At 42.8% G+C, this 21878-nt stretch overlaps 1 protein-coding gene and 1 long non-coding RNA gene across 3 annotated transcripts in view; one reads left to right on the top strand and one right to left on the bottom strand.

The window, feature by feature from the left end:
* The window catches only part of GAB2 (GRB2 associated binding protein 2), a 156028-nt gene that overhangs the window by 104238 nt on the left and 29912 nt on the right, over positions 1-21878 (top strand). For both annotated transcript variants that reach the window (XM_045557268.1, XM_045557269.1), the window contains exon 3: positions 21046-21292. In XM_045557268.1, the coding sequence (XP_045413224.1) occupies positions 21046-21292 (247 nt within the window). The remainder of the gene's footprint in view (positions 1-21045; positions 21293-21878) is intronic.
* LOC123642291 lies at positions 1774-17212 on the bottom strand. Its single transcript, XR_006736430.1, has 3 exons — positions 17150-17212; positions 3215-3245; positions 1774-1828 (listed from the first exon to the last, which is right to left on the bottom strand). It is a non-coding gene; the product is annotated as an uncharacterized LOC123642291 (long non-coding RNA).

Consider the following 21878-nt stretch of genomic DNA (forward strand, 5'->3'; position numbering starts at 1 on the left):
CCCCACTGAAAGTTCACAGTAATCCTTTGAGGTAGCAATGGTTTTAACCCAAGGTTACACAGCTAGAAAATGAGAAAAGCAGGCTGATAGTCTAACCCAGGTCTGACTTTGCATTGTAACACGCTATCTCTTTGTCCCTGACCTCCTGAAATACATCTGCCAGACCAAGCCTGGACGTTCTTGCCCCTTTGAACGTTATGCGTTGGACTGGAAGCACCCTCTGACTCTTTCACAAGGGGTCTTACAGCTGGCTCAGGTTTTTCCTCCTCACCAACCTATATTGCTCAAGTCCTTGTGCTGGAATATTCCTAAATTAGTAATTTCTAGGGCTTTAATCTAGTCATCAGGCTCTATTGCTTATTTTGTAGGCTGGGAATAAGGATGCCTTAGTTCAAATGACCACTCTGTGGTTACATGAGCAAGTTACTGTATCAGAGTCTCAGTTTCCTTTAATAGGATGGCGATAAAATACTTTCTGTTCTGACCCCATACTTCTGCTTCTCCATGGGTGCATCCAGACAGACCGTAGCCCGCCGGCAGCAGCTCAAGTTGCATATCTCCCATAGGACTGTTCACATTGTATTCTCTGTAGGAGTACCCGCTGGAGTAGTTCAGTCCAGTATCCTGCTCGCTGCTCGGTCCTGTAGAGCTGTGGCCCCCAATCCCCGGGCCACGGCCTGGTACTGGTCCGTGGCCTGTTAGGAAATGGGCTTCGCATCACCCCCTCATCCCTGGGCCGTGGAAAAATTGTCTTCCATGAAACCAGTCCCTGGTGTCAAAAAGGTTGGGGACCACTGCTATAGAGGTTTCATCACATGGGGAGCCTCCTTCAAGCAGATATTCCCTTGTTCTTTGTTTTCGTTCTTTTTTTTTTTTTTTTCTTTTAAGGGTTGTGTTGGGACCCGTATAAAAACTTCTGTTTTCTACTCTCAGCTGGAAGAGGTTTTGTGGCAGATGGAGTCTCTCTTTTTTTATTCCTTCTTGCCACCCCCAGATTCTTATTTCTACTGCCACCCTCCAGTCCTCACATACTCCAGCCAAAAATGTCTGCAGGAATAAAGCCTGCAGCATCAAGACCAGACCAGGAGTGAAACTGAGTCTGAATATCGACATAAGGTTGGAGGAAGCAACGATCCCTGATGGAGAATTCTTTCCAGAAGGAGGCAGGGGTGTGATGCTCAAGAAGAAAAGCAATTCCAAGAACGTATATCAAAGAGACTTCACGTCACATATGTGGGATTTATTTTTGTTTGTTTTGTGTGTATACGTGTGCACAAACAAAAGAGAGAACCCCACCTTCCCCTGGGAGTGAAAATAGCCTTCGGCCGTCAGAGTGAGGAACCAGAGAGCTGCCTGAGCTGTGTTTACGAGCAGGCGGTACGGGTCTTCGTATTTGTGGCCCAGTCGTGGGCAGCTGTCCCTGACCAGATGTACCACACACAAAAAGAAACAGCTCTCAGCAGACAGCTTCGATGAATTATTCATGCGCTCAGGAGTCATCTGCTGTGAGGAAAGCCCTCACCCCCTTTGAATCTTCGAAGCTGAGGATGTCTCTTTCCCTTTTATCCTCCCCCTTCTTCGTTTATTCGTAGCTGTTCCAGGGCCTGCACTGCGCTTGCGTCTCAGCCTTGCTGTTTATTTTCTGTATGATGTCGAATAAGGAACTTAACCTCCCCGAGGTTTTATCCTCTGTAAAATGGAGGTGACGCTCCCTCCCAGAGTGGTTGGGAGGTTACACAGGTAAAGCCAGAGTGCACAGTGTGATCAGTGGCTGCTCACTTCCCTGTGTTCTTTGTAGTGGTTGTGATGATAGCGATGATTTTTATATCTGTAAGACCAAGATGAACAGAATATGATTTAAATATCTGAAGTTTTTAGAGAACTGTACAGTCCACATACATTTATGTGGTCTCCTTATACTTGAATATAAGCAAACAAAATGAGGGGGGCAGGAGCTTGTGAGTATTATTCCTCTTGTACAAGAAAGGAAACTAAGGTTGAAAGACACCAAGTGACAATGCCAGAAAGCAGGGTGGCCGGGTCTAGAATCCAGGGCCTTTGACTCCGTTCTGGGGCTGTGTGCTCTAACTCTGCTGTGTCCTGACCCCGCCACCCAGACCCGTTTACTGTGGCTGCTTCTAAGTCACAAAACAGCCAGCAAGAAGGGAGAGATGCAAGAAGTTGATAAATCGCTGGGAACTATGTTGAAAGTAAAGTGCTGTCTACACATTAATATTAACCTCTGATGGCTAAATTAGCAAGATTAACGTGAGGCATCTTAGAGTAGCCAACAAATTACTGTGAGTTAGAGTCAGGGAATTTAGCTCTCCAGAGCCTCACTTTGTAACTCTTGAAGATTTTGAAGGGCAAAGCCTCCTCCATATCCTACAATTTTAGCTTTTTCCCTTCTTCTTGAACTCTGGCAGGAATTTCACAGTAGTCACATGTCTAATTCTATGGAATCAAGAATTCTCAGCATTCTAACTAACGGTTCTTTATCTCTTCTCCACCTTTTCTCCACTAAAATTTTGTCCAGGCTGTCCCCTTTAAATGTTTTGTAAATATTTAAACTTCTAGTAATCCTTGAGTCTCCCAAGTAAGTCAACAGCAGAATTATTTTAAGTCCTGGGTCCCAGCTGGGGTCAGGCAATACCCATAGGATTGCTTTGGGGGAAATCTTCAGCATCCAGTGGAGGAATGTTTTTGGGGGGTCTTCAAACAGCTCCTTCCTCTCCAGAGAGAATGATTGGTGCCTGAAAGGTCAAGACTCCTTACTCCAGCCAGATTTCTGACAGCAGGCAGGGCTGTGGTGGGGCCGGGCAGTCCACTCAGCTGCATTCCGATGACCTTGGGCCTCCCCCATGATGAGAAAAAGTGAGTGGGAGAACTGGGCAGGAGCCTTTCTCAGAGACCTCACCCTCTCTCTTCTCATCCCCGGGAGGGCCTTTTCCTCCCTTATTCCCTCCCCCACCTTTTGTACTTTGGCTTTTCTGCTTGAGGTCAGATCTCTCAACTCCTCTGGGGGGCCCTTGTTGGAAGCCAAGAGCGACCGTGGGAGGTAAGACGCAGCTTCTCCCCAGGCTGAGACTCATCTCTTGAGGAGGAAAGAACAGAGTGGAGACTGACCCAGGCCCCAGCCCAGAGGCGGAGGCCGCTGTCTGAATCACCCACCCTTTTTTTCCACTGAGACAAAGAGGAAAATAAACATCCATACCAGTTTCCAGCCAGATCTGAAATCCTCATGCCTTAAAAATAAAAAAAAATAAAAAAATAAAAATGTTATTCTAAATAACAGTGAAATATCAGGCCTTCCTCCTCAGGCTTTTGCTTGTTTGTTGTTTTTGTTTACAGTCACCCTTCAGAGTAGCCCTTGAGTTGGGACATTAACTCTGTAAAATCCTCCAGATCCTCTGCATTGTCCTGGAACAGGCTCCAGCCCTGACCTTCAGGGAAATCCAGACCCTCTGGAGGAGGAAAAGGAGACAGGGAGAAACCTGACCCTATTCTCCTCATTCTAAGCCTTGATCCTTCTTCCTGCTTTCCCTTTTGTACCAGACACTCCCCCTCACCACCCCAGCCAGCCAGCATAGATAAAGTCTAGTGTTACCTGCCAAAACCCACAGACTGCGAGAGTTGGGAGCGTCTCATCCCAACTCCTCAACACCAGAAGCTTTGGATGGCTCCCAAACATCTCTTGAGATTCCCCATTTGTTGTTGTTGTTTTTGTTGTTTGAGTACTTCTGATTATCCCTCATGATGGATGGTAATAAATGATTGCTGAGTTCGTCCCAGACAGATTCCAAAGCCTAGTCTAACTCTAATTTTGGACTTAGAGATAAAATAAAAACAGTGGGAAGGTCATCTTGGACATCTGAAGACCTTGATTATGATTAAATATCCAGTTATATATAGTCCTACGTAGGATTTTGAACTCTAAAAAATCAGTAGCTATGGGGTCATCTATCTCTAGAATCTGAATTGAGAATCAAAATCCTGATTCTAAATTTCAGGTTTGTTACTGATTCACTGTGTAGATCTCAGTTTCTTCAACAGTATATTAGGAGTGATTTTGAAACGTTTTTTTAAGCATTGATATTTAACCAAATCTCACATGGAACCAATATATGAAACAAATGAGAGAGAGCAACTTTTTTTTCTCCCAAATTTTTAGAGATAGACTCTTGCTCTGTTGCCCAGGCTGGAGCGCAGTGATGTGATCATAGCTCACTGTAGCCTTGAACTCCTCAGTTTCAAGCAAGTCTCTTGCCTCAGCCTCCTGGGTAGCTGGGACTACAGGTGTGCACCACTATGCCCAGATATTTTTTTAATTTTTTTTTTTTTTGTAGAGACGGTGGTCTTACTATGTTGCCCAATTTGGTCTCAAACTCATGGCCTCAAGTGATCCTCCCACCTCAGCTTCCCAAAGTGTTAGTATTACAGGCATGAGCCACTACACCAGGCTGAGGGAGCCACTTTGAATATTGCACGGGAGGGGGTCAAGTGCTGCAAGCTGTTGCTAGACCCTGCTACCTCCTCCTCTTCCTCTCCCGTGGTTGCCTGGGAAGGCTGGAACACAGCGTGAAAATACTGGTCTGCAGCAGATGTTTCTGAACAGAGCCCTGCGGACCAGTGCTGAGCTATGAAAATTTTCGTCAGTCCACACAAAATAAAAAACATGAGGAAGGTGAAGTCAGTTTTCGTAAAACTAAATATAATCAGATTTTTAAACTTCCCTTTATTCAGAGATTCTCTTTATGTCTGTGCATGTATGTTAAAGTGTTCTTTTGTGTGTGTGTGAGGATGACTGTCATAGCACATAGTTTTTTCATATTTGACATCATTAAAAATTGGCAGCCCTGTGTGTCCATTTCTAAAAGTGCATAAACAAATGCATAAGCAAAGAGGCAATGTTTCAACCTGTCCATGAAACAGAAGGATCTGGGAAACAGTAATCTAGAGGTGATGCTGGTGTCAGGACCGGTCCCCAGCGTCTGCTTCTGTACTTATGGCCAGAGGTCTCTGAACTCTACCATTAAGTCCAGGCCCACACTGCACACCAGCATAAAGTCAGTGCTCTGGGATCCTTTGTGAGCTAGCTGGGGTCAGCCCTGGGCTCTTGCCTAATTTTCGTGACCTTCCATCTTTGGCCTGTGAACCTGCCTGTAGTCTCAAATCCTACGCAGGACTGGACCCTATCCCGCTTTTATTTAGCCCCTCTCATAAACCCAAGTCTTACCAGACCTCAAGCCAATGGCTGGAGCCCCACTGCCCACTGGAAAACTGCTGGGTTCCTGTGGCCTGTCTGCTTGCATTTCTAAAGAAAATCTGCTTCTGCTTCCACAGAACATGCTTCCTCCTCGTCTTGGACTCTTCTGCCCACATTTCTAGGTGAGGCCCCACTTTCTGTTTCTGTGTTCACTCTGTCAGCAGCCTTATCACTGAGAACCTGCTTTTCCTGGGTCCTGTTCTAGGGACAAGGGCTAGAGAAGAGCGTAAGACATGGACCTGCTGTCAGTGAACTCCTGCGCTGTGTTATGTTCTCCAGTTTATGTTCTCAGCCCAGCACCCTGGGAACCCTTCCTAGTGACTCTCTGCCTCCCCTGTATCTAGTTCTAGGTCCTGGCCCCTCAATTTTCAGCAAGATTTACCTGCTTTTAACAGAACTATGTCTGGCTCTGTGCCAAGACATATCTACCCGATAAAAAGGTTGAGGTTAACCTCAAGTGTGAAAATAAAACGTTTTTTTTGTTGTTGTTGTTGTTTTTTTAAATTTCTGAATTTAGCTTCAACATCAAGCCCCCATCTGGCCAGTGATAGAAATGGAAGTTTTAATCAACTCAGGGTAAACCTGGTCCATACAGGATTTTCTCAGCTAATTCAGATCTCTCTTGGTTTCTCTCTGGGCTGCTGTTTCAGTTCCCAGAGGCTTAGAGAACTGGGAACAGTTTACTAAGGTCAGTGCAGAGTTTGGGGTTGAAGGAGGAAATGCATGAGAGACTAGGGTGAGAACATGGCTCATTCATCTATTGCCACATTAGCAGAGACATGTGGTAGCTGCCCCAGTAAATATCCAAATGAATGTTTTAATTACAATATCTGGTTATAACTTTGTAAACAGTTATATAAAATTTGTTTTTAAAATTTTGACTTATTTCCAAATATTGTCATTTTGAGAAATTCACTGTTGAGGAAGGAGGGGGGGAAGCTTCAAAAACTTGTCTAACTTTATTCATAGGTGATAGGGTCTGAGATACCTAAAATTTTGTATATGGAAACAGTGGTATAATGTACAAAGAAAAACAAAAATTGAAGAAAAACTCAAAATAGGCGGTGTGCTAACTAGGGCTGAAGGGATGGGGTTATGCCAAAGACCTTAAGTGTATTTTACGTATCTATCACTTGTTCATTGTTTCCCTTTATTCGCTACCTCCTCACCCCTTTTCTGGATGAGGTCAGTGAACACAACTCCTCATGGCTAGTGAATCATCTTAGCCAAAACACTCAGCCAAGACAGAAGGGAATAGATTTCATAGAATGAGAAACTTCTAGAATATGAGATATTGAACGGTCCTTAGAGAGTATTTAGTTCCAAATTCCTCAAATGACAGTATCTAGAGGTCAATCAAGGGGAGCTAATTCATTCAAGATCATACAGTCGACTGGCCAAGATAGAATTAAAACCCAGGTTTCTTGACTTTCAGTTAGTGTTTCAAATGACGTTGATGATGATGGTCACATAAAAGTCACCGTGTATGATTTATAAAGTGCTTTTGTATATGCACTGTACAGAAGGGCAATTTAGTACATAGGGTCTTGGGATCATATGAACGTGAACCCACAACATTGATGAGTCCATTGTAACATAGTCTTTGATAAGTTAATTTACTTTTCTGAGCCTCAACCTCTGCATTGGTAAAATAGAAGCAAGACATTCTTCACAAGATTATTATGAAGATTAAGTAAGAATTCATGTAAAGCATATAGCATAATGTCTGGTACACAATAAGCACATATTAAATATCTGTTTGGCTGGGTGTGGTGGCTCATGCCTGTAATCCTAGCACTTTGGGAGGCCAAGGCAGGAGGATTGCTTAAGGCCAGGAATTTGAGACCAGCCTGAACAAGAGCGAGACCTCGTCTCTACAAAAAAAAAAAAAAAAAAAATAGAAAATGTAGACAGGCATAGCAGCACACATCTGTAGTCCCAGCTGCTTGGAAGGTTGAAGCAGAAGGATCACTTGAGCCCAGGAGTTTGAGGTTGCAGTGAACTATGATGATGCCACTACACACTAGCCAGGGTGACACAGAGCGAGACCCTGCCTCAAAATGTATGTATATATCTGTTGAATCTACAGCTAATAAATTGTTGCTGCCTTCTCTATGATCTTCTCAACAGCCCTTTGACTACGTCTATCACGCCACTCTTCTTCGCCAAAACTAAAATATTCTAAATAACCCCTTTCTCTGTTTTGCTCAAACTCAAAAACATTTTTACTATGTGTGAGTAACACGTTTACCAAATAAACCTTGCTGAGTTTCCTGACTTGAGGTGCATTTTACTTAAGTTACTGTGGTACTCAAAAACAAAGGTGTCTCTTTAAATGTACTGACTACTACTAATAAAAGCTAGTATTTACAAAGAACTTACTGTGTACCAGGCAGTGTTCTAAGCACTTCACAGATGTTAACTCTCATAATCCTATGAGGTAGATACCTATTATTATTCCCATTTTACAGATAAGGAAACTGAGACACGGCGCTATTAAATAACTTCCCCTAATTCACACAGCTAGTAAGTAAAGGAGCTGTAATTCAGACCTAGACAGTTTGTCTCCAGATTAACTATTAAGCCATACCCTGAACTTCTAGATACAGTTTGTTACCTCAAACTGTCACAGTGGCTGTACAGAGACTTTAGTGTGTGCACAAGGATCTGGCCAAGATTCACTGCCATCTCTTTTCTTTTGTGGTGACCTTCTCTGGCTTGACCAGCATAGCTGCTGTGCCTGCAGTCCTTTAAGAAAGCATCACATAGAGTTCATGCTGCCTTTAATTTCAACCTAAGACAGCTTTTCCCCATTGCCCTAACCATAGCTTCAGTTTTCTCTGAATCTAGGACAGATGTTTTCACGCCCACTAGAATCCACATAATTACAAACAGAGCTGAAAGGCCAGCTGGGGGACTTGGCCATTGATGGCTGCATTTGTTTTTTTTCCAGGCAGGAGTGGTGGTGCAATCATTTGTTCATCAGGCATTGTTTTGGACACTTGCATGTGTTAGTTCAGGTTCTCTTAGAAACAGACATCAAAAAGAGTTTATTTATTATAGATATGCCAAGAGATGTATTGGGTGAAATACCCGTGAGGGGTACAGGAGGGGAGCCCGAGAAGGCAGGGAGCATCTTCAGAGTGGCATGCAGGTCTGGCACCGCTGAAGGAGGGGAGGCTAGAAGTAGAATTAGACTACAGCCTAGTGCTGCAACAGTCCCAGCCAGGTCAGTGCGAGTTCTCGCGCGTAGTCTTTAAAGAAGTCCCGTGTCTCACAGGAACAGGCCTGTGTTAGCACTCCTGCCACTGACCGAGAACTGTGGGACAAGTGCAGCCTCCGTGTGAAGCTGGGGGCGTGCAGAGCAGCTGGAGCTGTCAGTCAGTAGGGTACCCACATCAGGAGAGCTGAGCCACGTTTTTGTGGCCACCACACTGAGGCATCAAGGGTGAACAGGACATGTGGGGTTCAGACTCTTAAAGGAGAGTGGGAAGAGACAGATCAAAAACAATGTTTAAATGGTAGCAATAAGTGCTTGGTGAAAATAAGACATGGTAATACGGTAAGGAAGGGCTACAAAGCCATTTAGGTCAGGACCAGGTCGTCAGGAAAGGCTTCTCGGGGCTTTGGTTTCTTTATTAGTCATATGATAATCATTTTGTCTTTAATTCCACTGGATGTCTGTGTAGTACCTTCTAATTTCTCATCTACCTTCTATGCCTCACATCGAGCTGCCTAATGGAATGAACCCTTGGCTTGTGTGAAAAAGACTTGGGTTTGAGTCCTGGCTTGGGTACTTCCTAAGAACTCTATAACATCAAGTAAGTCATTTTATTTCTCTGAGTGTCAGTCTCTTCAGATATTAAATGAAATTGTAAAGATCACTGCCTTGCCAGCTTTTCAGGGTTGTTGGAAATGTCAGAGTTTTTGAGAGCAACCTAAAATTGGAAAATAATTTTTTTAAAACTTCCTTTTATAATCACGTGAAAAGTTAAAATACTTAGGAATCAGTTTAACAAAAAGCATGCTATATCTCTATACAGAAAATGTTACTGGGAGAAATTAAAGACCCAGTAATTGTAGAGGGATACTGTGTTGGTGGAGAAGACTCAATATTGTTAATATGTCAGTTTTCCCCAAATTGATCTATAGATTCAGTCCAATCTCTATCATAATCTTGGCAAGCTTTGTTTGTATTAATTGACATCAAAGCAAATTAGTAAATACTATATACACATATTAAAACATTACTATTTATCAAAAGAACATGTCAATAATAATTCAGTCATAATGTACTTTTTAGAGAACTTTATGGAACTATGTAAATTATTAGGTAAATGTTGTTTTCATTTTCCTTAGAAGTAGAAAAGTATATGCAGAACTTAGGTTTATAGTTCCTGCAATTAGATATATTACTAGAAAAAACACTGACGAGAATGCCATCCTTGTCCAGGCCTGCTGGGCACTCAGTCACTGGTAACTTTCTGGACCTTAGATTTCTTATCAGTGAAGTATTAAACTAAATGATCCCCTGGGTTATTTCCAGACCTGTCCTTCTGTGATAGGGAAGAAGAATAGAATCTTAAGGATCAGAAAGAACAGTCTGGTGATTTTCTTCAATCCTATTTGTATAAGTTTACCATGTTAGTCTCTTAAATCTTCTGTATGCTGACTAGCAACTAGCATGTTGTTTGTGCCCAAGTGTGCTATTAATACTAATGAATTCTCCAAACTGGCTTATCTTATTCTTTTTTCTCTTATTTCAAAGCATAAATTTGGGATTTGTTCCTTTTGGTTTTAGTTTATATCTATCTCCTTAGTGGTGAACTTAAATTAGATGCTAATATTTTATAAGAGGACATAATTATGCAAACCAGAGGGAGAACTTTTAATCTAGGGGTTGGCAAACTTTTTCTACAGGCCAAACAGTAAATATTTTAGGCTTTCCCATCCATATGTTCTCTGTTGCAAGTACTCAGCTTTGCTGTTATATAAGTAGCCATAAATAATATGTAAATGCATAAGTATAGCTGTGTTCCAATAAAACTTTATAAAAACAGACCAGATTTGATTTCTGGACTACAGTTTGCCAGTCCCTGTTCTAGTCTAATAATATGCCTTGGCAGGCCTACTCAGATACTGTACTCAGTATGGGTGGTCTTAGTGTGTTGGTCCTCCTAGTGGTGTTAAAAAGACAACTCTCCCTTTTGGACCCCAATAAAAATGCCTAGAGATGCTGAGGCATCAAAATGTAAAACTGGAAGATGAGTATGAAAGCTACAGATGTGAAGCCAGGAGATTACTGGGACCCCAGGACTGGAGGCAGGGTCTGAGAAAGAGCTGCCAGCTGCACACTGGGTCCTGCCAGCCTTTCTGTCCCTGCAGTCCTCTGTTCACCAAAGGCCAGTGGACCCCATTTGCAGCCTCTGGGCCAAATCCTAGCTCCAGTCAAACCCTAAAGGTCTGTGAATACAGAGTCGAAAGTTTCCTTCTACACCAGGTTAGCCCCCAACTCCCCGCAACAGTGAAGGGTTGAGGAACAACTACCATTTATAGAACACCTATGTGCAGGGACTTTGGCATTTCTTATTCCCTAGACCAACACTACAGGTAGCCATTTTACAAATTAGGACCCTTGGATTCAAATACCATCCCTAAGTTTCACAGCTAGTAAGCTGCAATTGTTTCCTTCCCAGTACCACACTGCCTTTCTGAAGCCAAAGTTATACTTCAGATAATTCAGCACGTTTCCTAATTCTGTAGGCAAAGCTGGAGCTCTCTGAATCCCAGCCTCACCGTCCAGACTAGATCAGTTTAAGTTACAATATTGTTCTTTTGATTATTGCCACTTATGATGATTCTTGATAAGCTCCTATAACTGTAATGTCTGATGCTTGCGTTTTACACCAATTGCCAGTTGTCTCTTAGTGAGAGTCACTGTGAAAGAAAGAGGGGAAAGCTTACCTCTTATGAAGTTGGTTAGCTACAAAATTCAGGGATATATTTTTTATATTTTTGTGGAAAGGTTTTAAGAGTCAAACGCATCATTAACATGTTGACCTATGGTACCCACTAGATGGATTAGGATACTAATGGTTTCCCAGAATGCCTTGGAGGAAGCCTTAAGTGCTGTCCTGAACATAAATTTCTTCTTTCCAACTGCAGTGTAAGCTCATAGAGCAAGGACAAGATCCACCCTTGCAGGCTGGCCTGTAGCTCAGTAGCGCCTGCAGTAAGTGCTCCTGACAGTAAGGAAGTGACAAGAATGCATCATTTCAAAATAGGTATGAACCCTTGAGGGAGACCAACCCAAGCCGCTCACAAAGGAGCAGGGGAAGGATCTGCCACAACTGAGGTGTACGGTAAGTGTAAACAAAGCTTGTAACCTGGTCTTTCGCAAATGAACAGGACAGTGCATGACTAAATATAAACTTGCTGTCCAAAAACAGAAACACACACAACCCAGAAAACCTCACTAAGTGATAACAACTTCTATCCTAAAGAACAGTTTACATTTGGATCCTGGAGTTAGTTGTTCATTCTTCCGACCCAGGGAGGAAAGATTCCAACAAAACTCACTTCCCTAGTGTGTTTATTGAACACCTTCTTACTCTACTCCAAGCGTTGACTAGGCATAGCTAAACAGCATCAGAGAAAAAGAGATGGTCTAGATCGTGACTTCTAACAGCTCACAGTCGCATTTCATGACAGATTTGTGAATTCCCAACTATTAATAAAATAAATGGCAAAGTTAAGTACTATAAAAGATTTAGAGGAAGGCATGATTAATTCTAATTGGAGGCCTTATGGAAGGCAAGGCATTTGCACCTCTAAAATGAGATGCCCCAGGGCAAAGAAGGATCTATTAATACAAGGATATGTGACAAGGGACTGTGCCCTGCCACTGTGCTGCAGCCACTCTCTCTCTTTCCTCTGTGCCCTTCACAGAATCAATTTCTGCTAATGTATACAGCGAGATCATATGCAGCAAGGTCAGGGTGTTCTGGCTTGGCTCTCCCAATCTCTGAGATGGTGTTCTTAGTCTTCCTTGGAAGGAGGAGGGGGAATCATAGAGCCAGAGAGGCCTCATGGGATCTCATGTTACTGCCTGTCTCTACCTCCCCTTTTTTCTTCCTCTGCTTTATAGTTTTTATAAACACTAGGAAACTTACATTTTTGAACTTGAGGAATTATTTATGCTGGTCTTTAGTACTTTGAATCTAGCAAATGTTTACTTACCATGCAAATATGAATAATATTATAAACTCACAACAAAGTAATGGGTCTGCTCAGCCAGTGTCCTTGTGATCAGATCTCATGGTTTGATTGCCTTCCCCACACACACATTGCAGAGAATATATCTTACTTTGGGTTCAGGGGAAGGACTCTTGGACTAAGAGATCTGAATTCTGATTCCAGGGTTCACTTCTGGCCCACTTTGTGGCCTTCAACAAGTAGCCTCACTTCTCTGGGCCAGTTTCTCACAATGTTGGTGAGAGATTTGGGAAGTGGGAGGAGAGTAATGGTGACAAGAGATTGGACTCTGGGGACCCTTCTAGCCACTATATTATGTGTGTAAAGGGGACCTTTCCTGCTGCTATATTATGTGCATTTAGTCTTATATTTATGAATTTCCTCTGATTGTAGTGTATGACAGAGAATCTTGAGAATTATTCCTTTTTACATAATGTTAGGCTTGTGACTATGAGTTAAAATGACCTACAGCTGCAGGTCCAATCTTGCCCTCAGTGCTTGTCAGTGTGCTTTTGTTTGTAGAATTTTCCACCCATCTGATCCTTGTTTTTCAATTAGCTTTCTACAGGGACCACTCACCCCTTAGAATCCTATACAATTCTGTTTTCAAAATTCTTTCAATCATCCTCTCCCCATTAGAACCCTTAGAATTTTACCCCACCATTCCACTTCTAATAATAAATGATGGGACAAGTGTCAAGCCAACAGCCATTTATTGAATATTTAATAATTATTATTTACCTATATTTCATATCATCAGATCCTCAAAAGAACTCTGTAGAGTGGGTGTTCTCTTTGGCATTTGACAATGTGGAAAATGAGGTACAAAGAGATTAAAAGTTTTGCCCAAGGCCCTGCAATAAAATAGTTTCAGAACTTGTTTCTGGGAAGCCCACACCAGGGTTATTTTTGTTGTGCTTCGTTCCTTTGGAGTTGGCCATCAGTGATGTGAGGGGCCAGTGAGAACTCAGTGGTTCTCAATTTGTGATTTTGATGACACAAAGAAAGGTTTTTGGAAGTATTTGTTCTTTAATTTGCCTTTCAGAGCCTGTTTTGCTCTTTTTCTAGTAGATCCCAGCCCTCTACCTCTGCCTCAGAATTAAGCACTGGAGATTCTTAAAACCAAACCGGTGGATCATAATCTAAACCTCTGTGTAAATATGACTCAGTGGGTCTGAGGTGAGACCAGCTCTCTGTATTTAAGTTTCCCAAAGATAACTTTGATGTGTATCCCTCACCTAATCCAAATTATTCCTTTGATAAATTTTATGAATAGAGACAAGGCTTGGAAAGATGAAATGGCATGCCCAGATTCACTCAGCCAGCAGGCAGCAGAGCCAGGACTAGCCCCTCATTCTAATATTTAACTCTGCCTCCCACAAGGCTAATACCATTTGCCTCATAGGGATCTTGTGGGAACTCTTCCCTCTACAGAAGTGAAAAGAATTGGCCTTGAAGGCAGCGAGATCTATTTCAGATCTAAGCTCTGCCATTGTCTAGCTGTGTGACTGCAGAGTTCCTTATTAACTTCTCTGAGCTTCTGTTTCTTCATCAAAAAAAAAAAAAAATGGAGGTACTACTAATACCTACCTCACAGGGTAAACTGGAGACACATAGTAGGTGCTTAGTAAATGACAGCTGTGATTATTATAGTCAGTATTGTCCTTTTGGTTCTCATTAATTCCCCATATAACATCTATATAGGATGTAGTTGCGACTAAAACAGTGACAGTTACCTTCCAAGCATCCATTATGGCTTGGAAAGCAAGTCACACCTCTTGACCAATCTCAAGGTCTCAACCAGCTCTGTGTATACTCCAGGAATAAGAGCAATAAGAATGGCTAAGTACTATGATAAATGCTTTGTATGAAATGATCTCTAATCCTCATGGCAGCCAGCCCTACAAAGTATTTATTATCCCTGTTGAACAAGTGAGAAAGAGATTTATTAACATGTCCAAGGCCACAGAGTGAGGAGTTACCAGAGCCAGGCTTTTACTCCAGCCTGGGCTCCAACATGGTCTTTGGTCTACCACTTTATGGGTTCTGCAACCCACTGAGGCTTGAGGGTGGGGATTTGGGGAGAAAGGGATAAAGATAAAAAGGGCATTGAGATAAGGGAACTAGTCATTATTTGGCCAGTCATCTTTTCCAGAAACTCCCGCCAGCCTCCCCTTTCCTGCTCCTGTTATCACTAGCCAGTTGATGGCTGGGCTGGCCTGGGCTGGGCTCCTCTGCTGAAATCCTTCAGGGCTTTCCTGTTCTAGAGTTTTGCAAGAAGGTGGGAGGAGTGCTTGTATGCTGGGCAGGCTTCCCAGGGGTGATTGTGGAAAGGAAGGGGAGTGATTTTGTAGGGACCTAAAAAGAAGCCAGGAGGAAAAGGAAAAAATAAAACCCTATTTAAAAGAAAACATATTGACTCAGGCATTTATGGGCATTATCTTTAGTCTAGACTTAGAGATAGAAGCCCAGGCCAGGAGTCTAGAAACCTCCATTTTCTTCTTGCTGTATAACTGACCTTTGTAATGACCCAAGACACATCATTACAACACCCTTACTGCCAAGTACCAGGAATGACCCAGCAACACATTGTTTAATGTTTTCATTTATTTTTACCATTCTTTTCTTCCATCAAGGGGTACCCAAGCAATAAAAACAAATTCTATTAATGTTTTATGCATGTGCATAGATTTGCTTTCACAGCCCTTATCTTATCCAACTGTTAAAACCACCCAGTGAGACAAATAGGAAGGCCAGGGATTATCCTCCCAAACTTGATAGGTACGAATTGAAGCTCAGAGAGACCTAGCAGGATCTCACAGCCAGTTAACGGCAGAACTGGAACTGGATTCTTGGTCCTCTGACTCCTGTCATGTGCATGAGGTTCACTCACTGGAAGTAGAATTTCAACCCAAGTGGGTCTTTTGACTCCAAACCGTGTATGTGTTCTTGCTATTTTGTTTTACTGAGATTCACGCTGCCTTGCTATGATTATGGGGTGAAGTCCTGAACAGGGGGGCTGGGGCAGGGTAAGGAGGCGGTATAGGGAACTGAAGGTAGGAAAGGGAGAATGTCTATTACTCTCTAGCATACTTTAGTAAGGATATTGTATTAACTGAGTGTTCTGTTTTCTCTTCAGAGAGGAAATAAAGAAAAAATAAAAGTCAGATGTGTTTTGTTAAACTACCCCTAATCTCTCACATATACTTAACACTTCATACTTTGCAAAGGACTTGGGGGGAGGGGACTGGGGTTTAAACCCATTTAAAGTGTACAAGTCAATGTCTTTTAGTATATTTACAGGGTTGTGTAACCATTGCCACAATCAAATTTTAAAACATTTTTATTACCCCCAAAAGAAACCCTGGACTCATTAGCAGTCACTTCCCATTCCCGCACCCTTATCCCAACCCTAGGCAACCACTAATCTACTCTCTTTGTATTTACCAATTCTAGACATTTCCTCTAAATGGAATCTGGCTTCTTTTTTTTTTTCCTTAGCATAACATTTTCAAGATTCATACATGTTATATAACTTATATCAGTACTTTATTCTTTTTACTGCTGAGTGATATTCCATTGTATAGGATATGACACATTTATTGATCAGTTGATGGGCATTTGGGTTTTCTACTTTTTGCCTGTTATGAATAATGTTGCTGTGAACATGTGTGTTCTTTCTGTGGAAATATGCTAACATTTCTCTAGGGTTTATACCTACGAGTGGAATTGCTGGGTTATATGATAACTCTGTGTTAACTTTTTGAGAAACTGTCAAACTGCATGTGTATATTTATAGCTTTACTGAGATATATTTCCCATACCATAAAATTCACCCATTTAAAGTATACAGGTCAGTGGTTTTGAGTATATTCCGAGGGTTGTGCAACCATCACCAAAATCTAAGTTTAGCAATTTTCCATCACCCCAAAAAGAAACCCCATACTCATTAGCAGTCACTCTCCATTCCTACTCCCCATGCCTACCCCCTAGGCAGCCACTAATCTATTTTCTGTCACTGTGGATTTTCCTATTCTGGATATTTCACATAAATGAAATCATATGATCTGTGTTCTTTCGTGACTGGCTTCTTTCACTTAGCATAGTATTATGAGGATTCAGCAAAATAGCACATTTCAGTACTTCATTTCTATGGCTGAATAATATTCCATTGTATGGATATATCACACTTTGTTTATCCCTTCATCAATTGATGGACATTTGGGTTGTTTCCACTTTTTGACTCATGAATAATGCTGCTGTGGACATTCATGTACAAGTTTTTTAGGGGTATGTATTTTAATTTGATCCTCATCAACCTATGATAAATAATGAGGCAAGTGGCAATAGTCCGTTTTTACAGATGAGGCAACTGAGGCTAAGTAGTTTGCTCAAGGTCAAATAGCAAGCTGCAAGCAGATCAGGAATTGAGCCAAGTCTCTCAACTGCTGGCCTAATATATATTTTTCTCTTACATTTACCACACCATGTAGCTTTTGTTCCATGAAGTGTTTGGAAATATTTTTGAGAACTTTAATTACAAGATGTGACACTGAGTGACAATGGAGCAGTACCAGGCCTAGGAATCAGCCCTGTCCAGAATGTGGATGTAAAATGCATCCCACTTACCAACGTGGGGTGCCATCTGGAGGAGCAGCCTTCAGGGAGCAAATAAAACAGCACCGGACTGGGCTGGCTGAAGCTCCTGCCTCCAGCTGATGAGGAAAGTGAGGTAGCGCCTCCCTGGAGCCTCATCCATGGGGCACAGGCAGCTCATCAGAATGGGGGGCTGGAGCCCTGGGGAAGGGATAGGAGAGTACTCTGCCTTCACAGTCCAAAATGGGAAGAGCTTATTCCAGAAAACTTTTCCCCGAATTCAACTTTGTGATAATTTTTCCTGAGATAGGCAAGAAAACCTTGTTTGAAGTTTTAAATTTTATGGCACTACGTTGGTTTCCTGGGGCTGCCGTAACAAATTACCACAAACTGGTAAACAGCAAAAATTTACTCTCTCAGTTCTGGAGGCTAGATATCCAAAATTAACGTTTTGGTGGCATTGGTTCCTTCTGTGTGCTCTAAGGGAGAATCTGTTTCTGCCACTTCTAGTTTCTGGTGGATGCCAGCAATCCTTGGCATTTCTTGGCTTGTAGATACACCCCCCCCCAATCTCCACCTCCATTATCACATGGCATTTTTCCTGTATGTCTTTGTATCTCTTTATCTCTTTTATAAGCACACCAGTTCATTCGATTAGGGCACAACCCAATCCAGTATGACCTCCTCTTAACTTCTTTCTATCTACAAAGACCCTATTTTCAAATAAGGTCACATTCTGAGGTTCCAGGTGGACATGCGTTTCGGGAAGACAGTATTTAACCCAGTATAGACACCAGAGAGTAATCACATAAATTCAGGCAGAGGGCTTTTAACGCTGGAACTAGACGTGGGATTTTGGCAATGTTTAGTGCCAAAACAGCTTTGAAAGAACTTTTCTGGAACTGTAGACCATTAGATAGAGCTGGCTGGTTTCATAGACGTGGCTTTGTGCTGGTAGAATAGGAATCCAAGTTTCTGTTGCATGAGGGCCAAACTCATTCTAACCCCTACTTCATCTTAATAACAGATCTTTGAATCCTCTCCTATTTTGACCACAAGAAACAGGCATATTGTATACATGCAGGGTTTTCTAGATCAAGCGTGTATTTCATCCTTATAACAACTCTATGTTGATTGGTAAATAAGGAAACTGAGACTCTGAGGTGACTTCCCCCAGGTCTGTAATTAAATACATTGAGTCACAGATACAATTCCACAGCCTGAGCCCAAGGCAGAGGGCTGCAGAGATGAGGATGGGTCACTCCTCTTTTATTCATACTCATAGCCCAAAGCATTCAACATAGGGGGCATGAAGGATGCATTGGATGACAAGGTAGGAGAAGTAGGTTGTGTCAGAATAACCTTTCTTGTCAGACTGAGGAACCTGGACTTTATTCTGAAGGCAATGAGGAATCAGTGAACATTACTGAGGGAGTAGTGACTTCTTATGCCATGTACTTTCTTTGTTTGATCAACACATGTTTATTGAGTTGTGTCACACACTGGGCTTGATGCTGAGGATAAAACCATTACAAAAGAGACAGAATCCCTACCCTCACTGAGCTTACAGCCTATTATATGCAGTGATGAAAGAGACGTTGGTATTTCCTTAGAATCCATTTGAAACACAAGGAAGTATGGATAAGAAACAAAGTTGAAATAAACAGGAAAATGATTTTAAAACAGAGAGAGAGAGAGAGCTTTGTAAGTCATCTTAAGGATAACGGAGTCATTGCAGAGTTTTAAGTGGGGCAGTGACAATGTGACATGGTTGTTGAGAAACAGGGAAGGGTCACAGCTAAAGCATAGGCTTCTGGCCTGGAGGAGATGGTGATGATGATATACTTCACTGAGGTGGGACACAGGAGTGATGAGTTCATTTAGATTGCTGAGCTTGACCTGCTGGTGCGACATCTGAATAGAGGTGCCCCGCAGGTGAAGCGATATACAACAGGGAGGCACAGAGGGATAACTGAGCCAGAGATTGAGATTTGAGAGTTGTCATCACATAAGTGGTAACGGAGGCTGTGGGAATGGACAGGATTTCCCCAGGAGAGTCTCCAGAGTGAGAGTGAGGCCATAGGAGGGTCTGCAGCAGAACCCTGAAGAATGCGTCCATCGAAGGGGTGGGCAAAGGAAGAGGAGCCCAGAGAGACAACAGAGAATACAGAATCTCACCAGAGGCTTTCTTTTGGCACATTCCCTGTGTCTTCTCAGGCAGCAATTTTTGTTCATTCCCTGGTACTGTAGCTACTCCATACCTTAGTGTAAACCCTCTCTTCTCTGCTATTAGAGAGTTCATCTTGCAAATCTAATGGAGTAATGAAGCCATTGATTCCGTTAACAAACATCCAGTTCACTGCGAGACCTGTAATGGGAATTCATTTTGGAGGTCAATACAGCTGTCAGTGGAACAATTTTTTCCCCAGAGGCCCATCGGCTTTTTCTGTCGTACACTGGCAGAAGTTGTCCTGTCTAGCATCAGAAATGACTGGAGAGTAATTAATGCTGTGGAGCATTAATGAGCTGGTGACCCTGCCTAGGGCCACGAGAAGGGTACAGCCTGAAATAGGTCAGATGATGGGGAATAGAAGAACCATGTCCCCTCTGATATGATTTGAATAACCCTAGAAAGCCACCATTACTGCCTCCAAAACCTTATCGCACCAGCTATACCACTGCCTAAAATTACATCTTTAAACTTTTATTTATTTTGAACAAGAAGTTTCACTATTGGAATTTTTGAATGCTGAATGAATGTTTTTGCTTATTCTGCAAACACGGACTAAGAACCTTCTACATACCTGGCCTTTATTAGGTACATCCTGGGGCTGTAGGGGTAACAACATCCCAGTCACTGTTCTCAGAAAGCCATGGACAGGGCAAGGATGCAGAGTGACTGTGGATCGAAGGGAAGTACGGGCCAAGTGCTTTTGGCACAGAAGAACCAAGTCCAGGACAGTTTCAGAGAGAATATGATATCCCTGCGGGCTCTTAAAGTCTGCATATGAGTTTGCCAGCAGAGTAGAAGTGAAACCTAGGCGGAAGGAACACTATAAGCCAAAACAAAAATCATAAAAGAGGCTGGTGTGTTCAGGGACTGATGATGCTTCCATATGCCTTGTTTATGAGTAGAGAAAAGCAGGAAATAAGTCAGACTGTGAAAAGCCTTGTATATTATGCTAAGGAATTTGGACTAAGCTTCGAGAGCCAGCCAAATGAATAATGCCCTTGGCTTGGGGTATAGCACTCTAAGCTATTATCTGTCCTTAATACCTCACTTCCTTTCTAACACAACAGAAGAGAGTTTGTGATAAGAGTTAAGAGAGAAAAAGAGCAATAGACAGAGAGTGGTGGGGAGTGAGGAACACAGCTGTCCTTGAAGGACTTGGACGGGCAGGCGGGAGAAGCTGAGGTCCAGTCTTAAGGGACAGCTCCAAATACATTTGTGCTTTTATCATTAATGCAGTAAGGCACAGGCTAGGGCCTCAGTGAGTGCGTCTTCAGTAAGCAAAGCCTCATGTAACAAAGCCAGCCTTAGCTTTGTGGGAGGTAATGATAGCAGGAGCCAGCAAAGAGGAGGAAGACAGGAGTACTCAGTGCTCCAGAGGCTGACCTTGCCTGAGGATCAAGGTCCCACTCTTGGACCATGAGTAGCCAACACCTCCTGGAAGTGGAGCAGATAAGGCCTTGCTGTGATAGGAAGTGGCCTCTAGGCTACTCAAAAAGCAGTACAGAGGTGCAGAGCATCTCCTCTTCAACCTAGGTGGCCAGGAGGCCCCAGCCCTCCTCTGTGAGGGCAGAGAAGGGGCAGGTATGTGAGAGAGAGAGAATGCTACTGCAATATTTTTTCTTCCTCTGACAACCCACTTTAGGATAAGGACTCCTTTCCTTCCTTTTTCATTCACAGAGCTTTCTCCTTTTCACAGATTCCCTGAGAAATATTTCCGCAGCCAGTCACCACGGGCCCCGCTCTTCTCCAGCTGAGCTCAGCGGCTCCAATCAGCACCTTCTCCGAGAACGAAAATCCTCAGCCCCATCGCACTCCAGCCAGCCGACCTTGTTCACGTTTGAACCACCTGTGTCAAACCATGTGCAGCCTACCTTGTCCACCAGTGCACCTCAGGAGTATCTCTACTTGCACCAGTGCATAAGCCGGAGAGCAGAAAACGCAAGGTAGGAGACTGCCGTGGCCATCAGATGGGCGAGTGCCCGCTCACAGGGCCTAGCACTTTTTCAGTCCCCGTATTTTCATTTTAAAGACAAGGGAGCAAAATACTATATCTTTATAGGTAAACAAACACATGTATAACAACATAATTTTTTGCTTGTGTAACCTTCACATTTTATTGGTATCGTCTGTATTGCTGCAAAGTGATAATTGGGTTCCAGAGAAACCTCCCATTATCAAAAATCATGCTATAAAAAATTTTTATTTGGGCCAGGCGTGGTGGCTCACGCCTGTAATCCCGGCACTCTGGGAGGCTGAGGCGGGCGGATCGTTTGAGCTCAGGAGTTCAAGACCAGCCTGAGCAAGAGCAAGACCCTGTCTCTACTAAAAAATAGAAAGAGATTATCTGGACAACTAAAAATATATATATAAAAAATTAGCTGGGCATGGTGGCGCATGCCTGTAGTCCCAGCTATTCGGGAGGCTGAGGCAGCAGGATTGCTTGAGCCCGGGAGTTTGAGGTTGCTGTGAGCTAGGCTGACGCCATGGCACTCTAGCCCGGGCAACAGAGTGAGACTCTGTCTCAAAAAA

The sequence above is a fragment of the Lemur catta genome, chromosome 7 (genome assembly GCF_020740605.2).
Source record: "Lemur catta isolate mLemCat1 chromosome 7, mLemCat1.pri, whole genome shotgun sequence".
Taxonomy (NCBI): Eukaryota; Metazoa; Chordata; class Mammalia; order Primates; family Lemuridae; genus Lemur; species Lemur catta.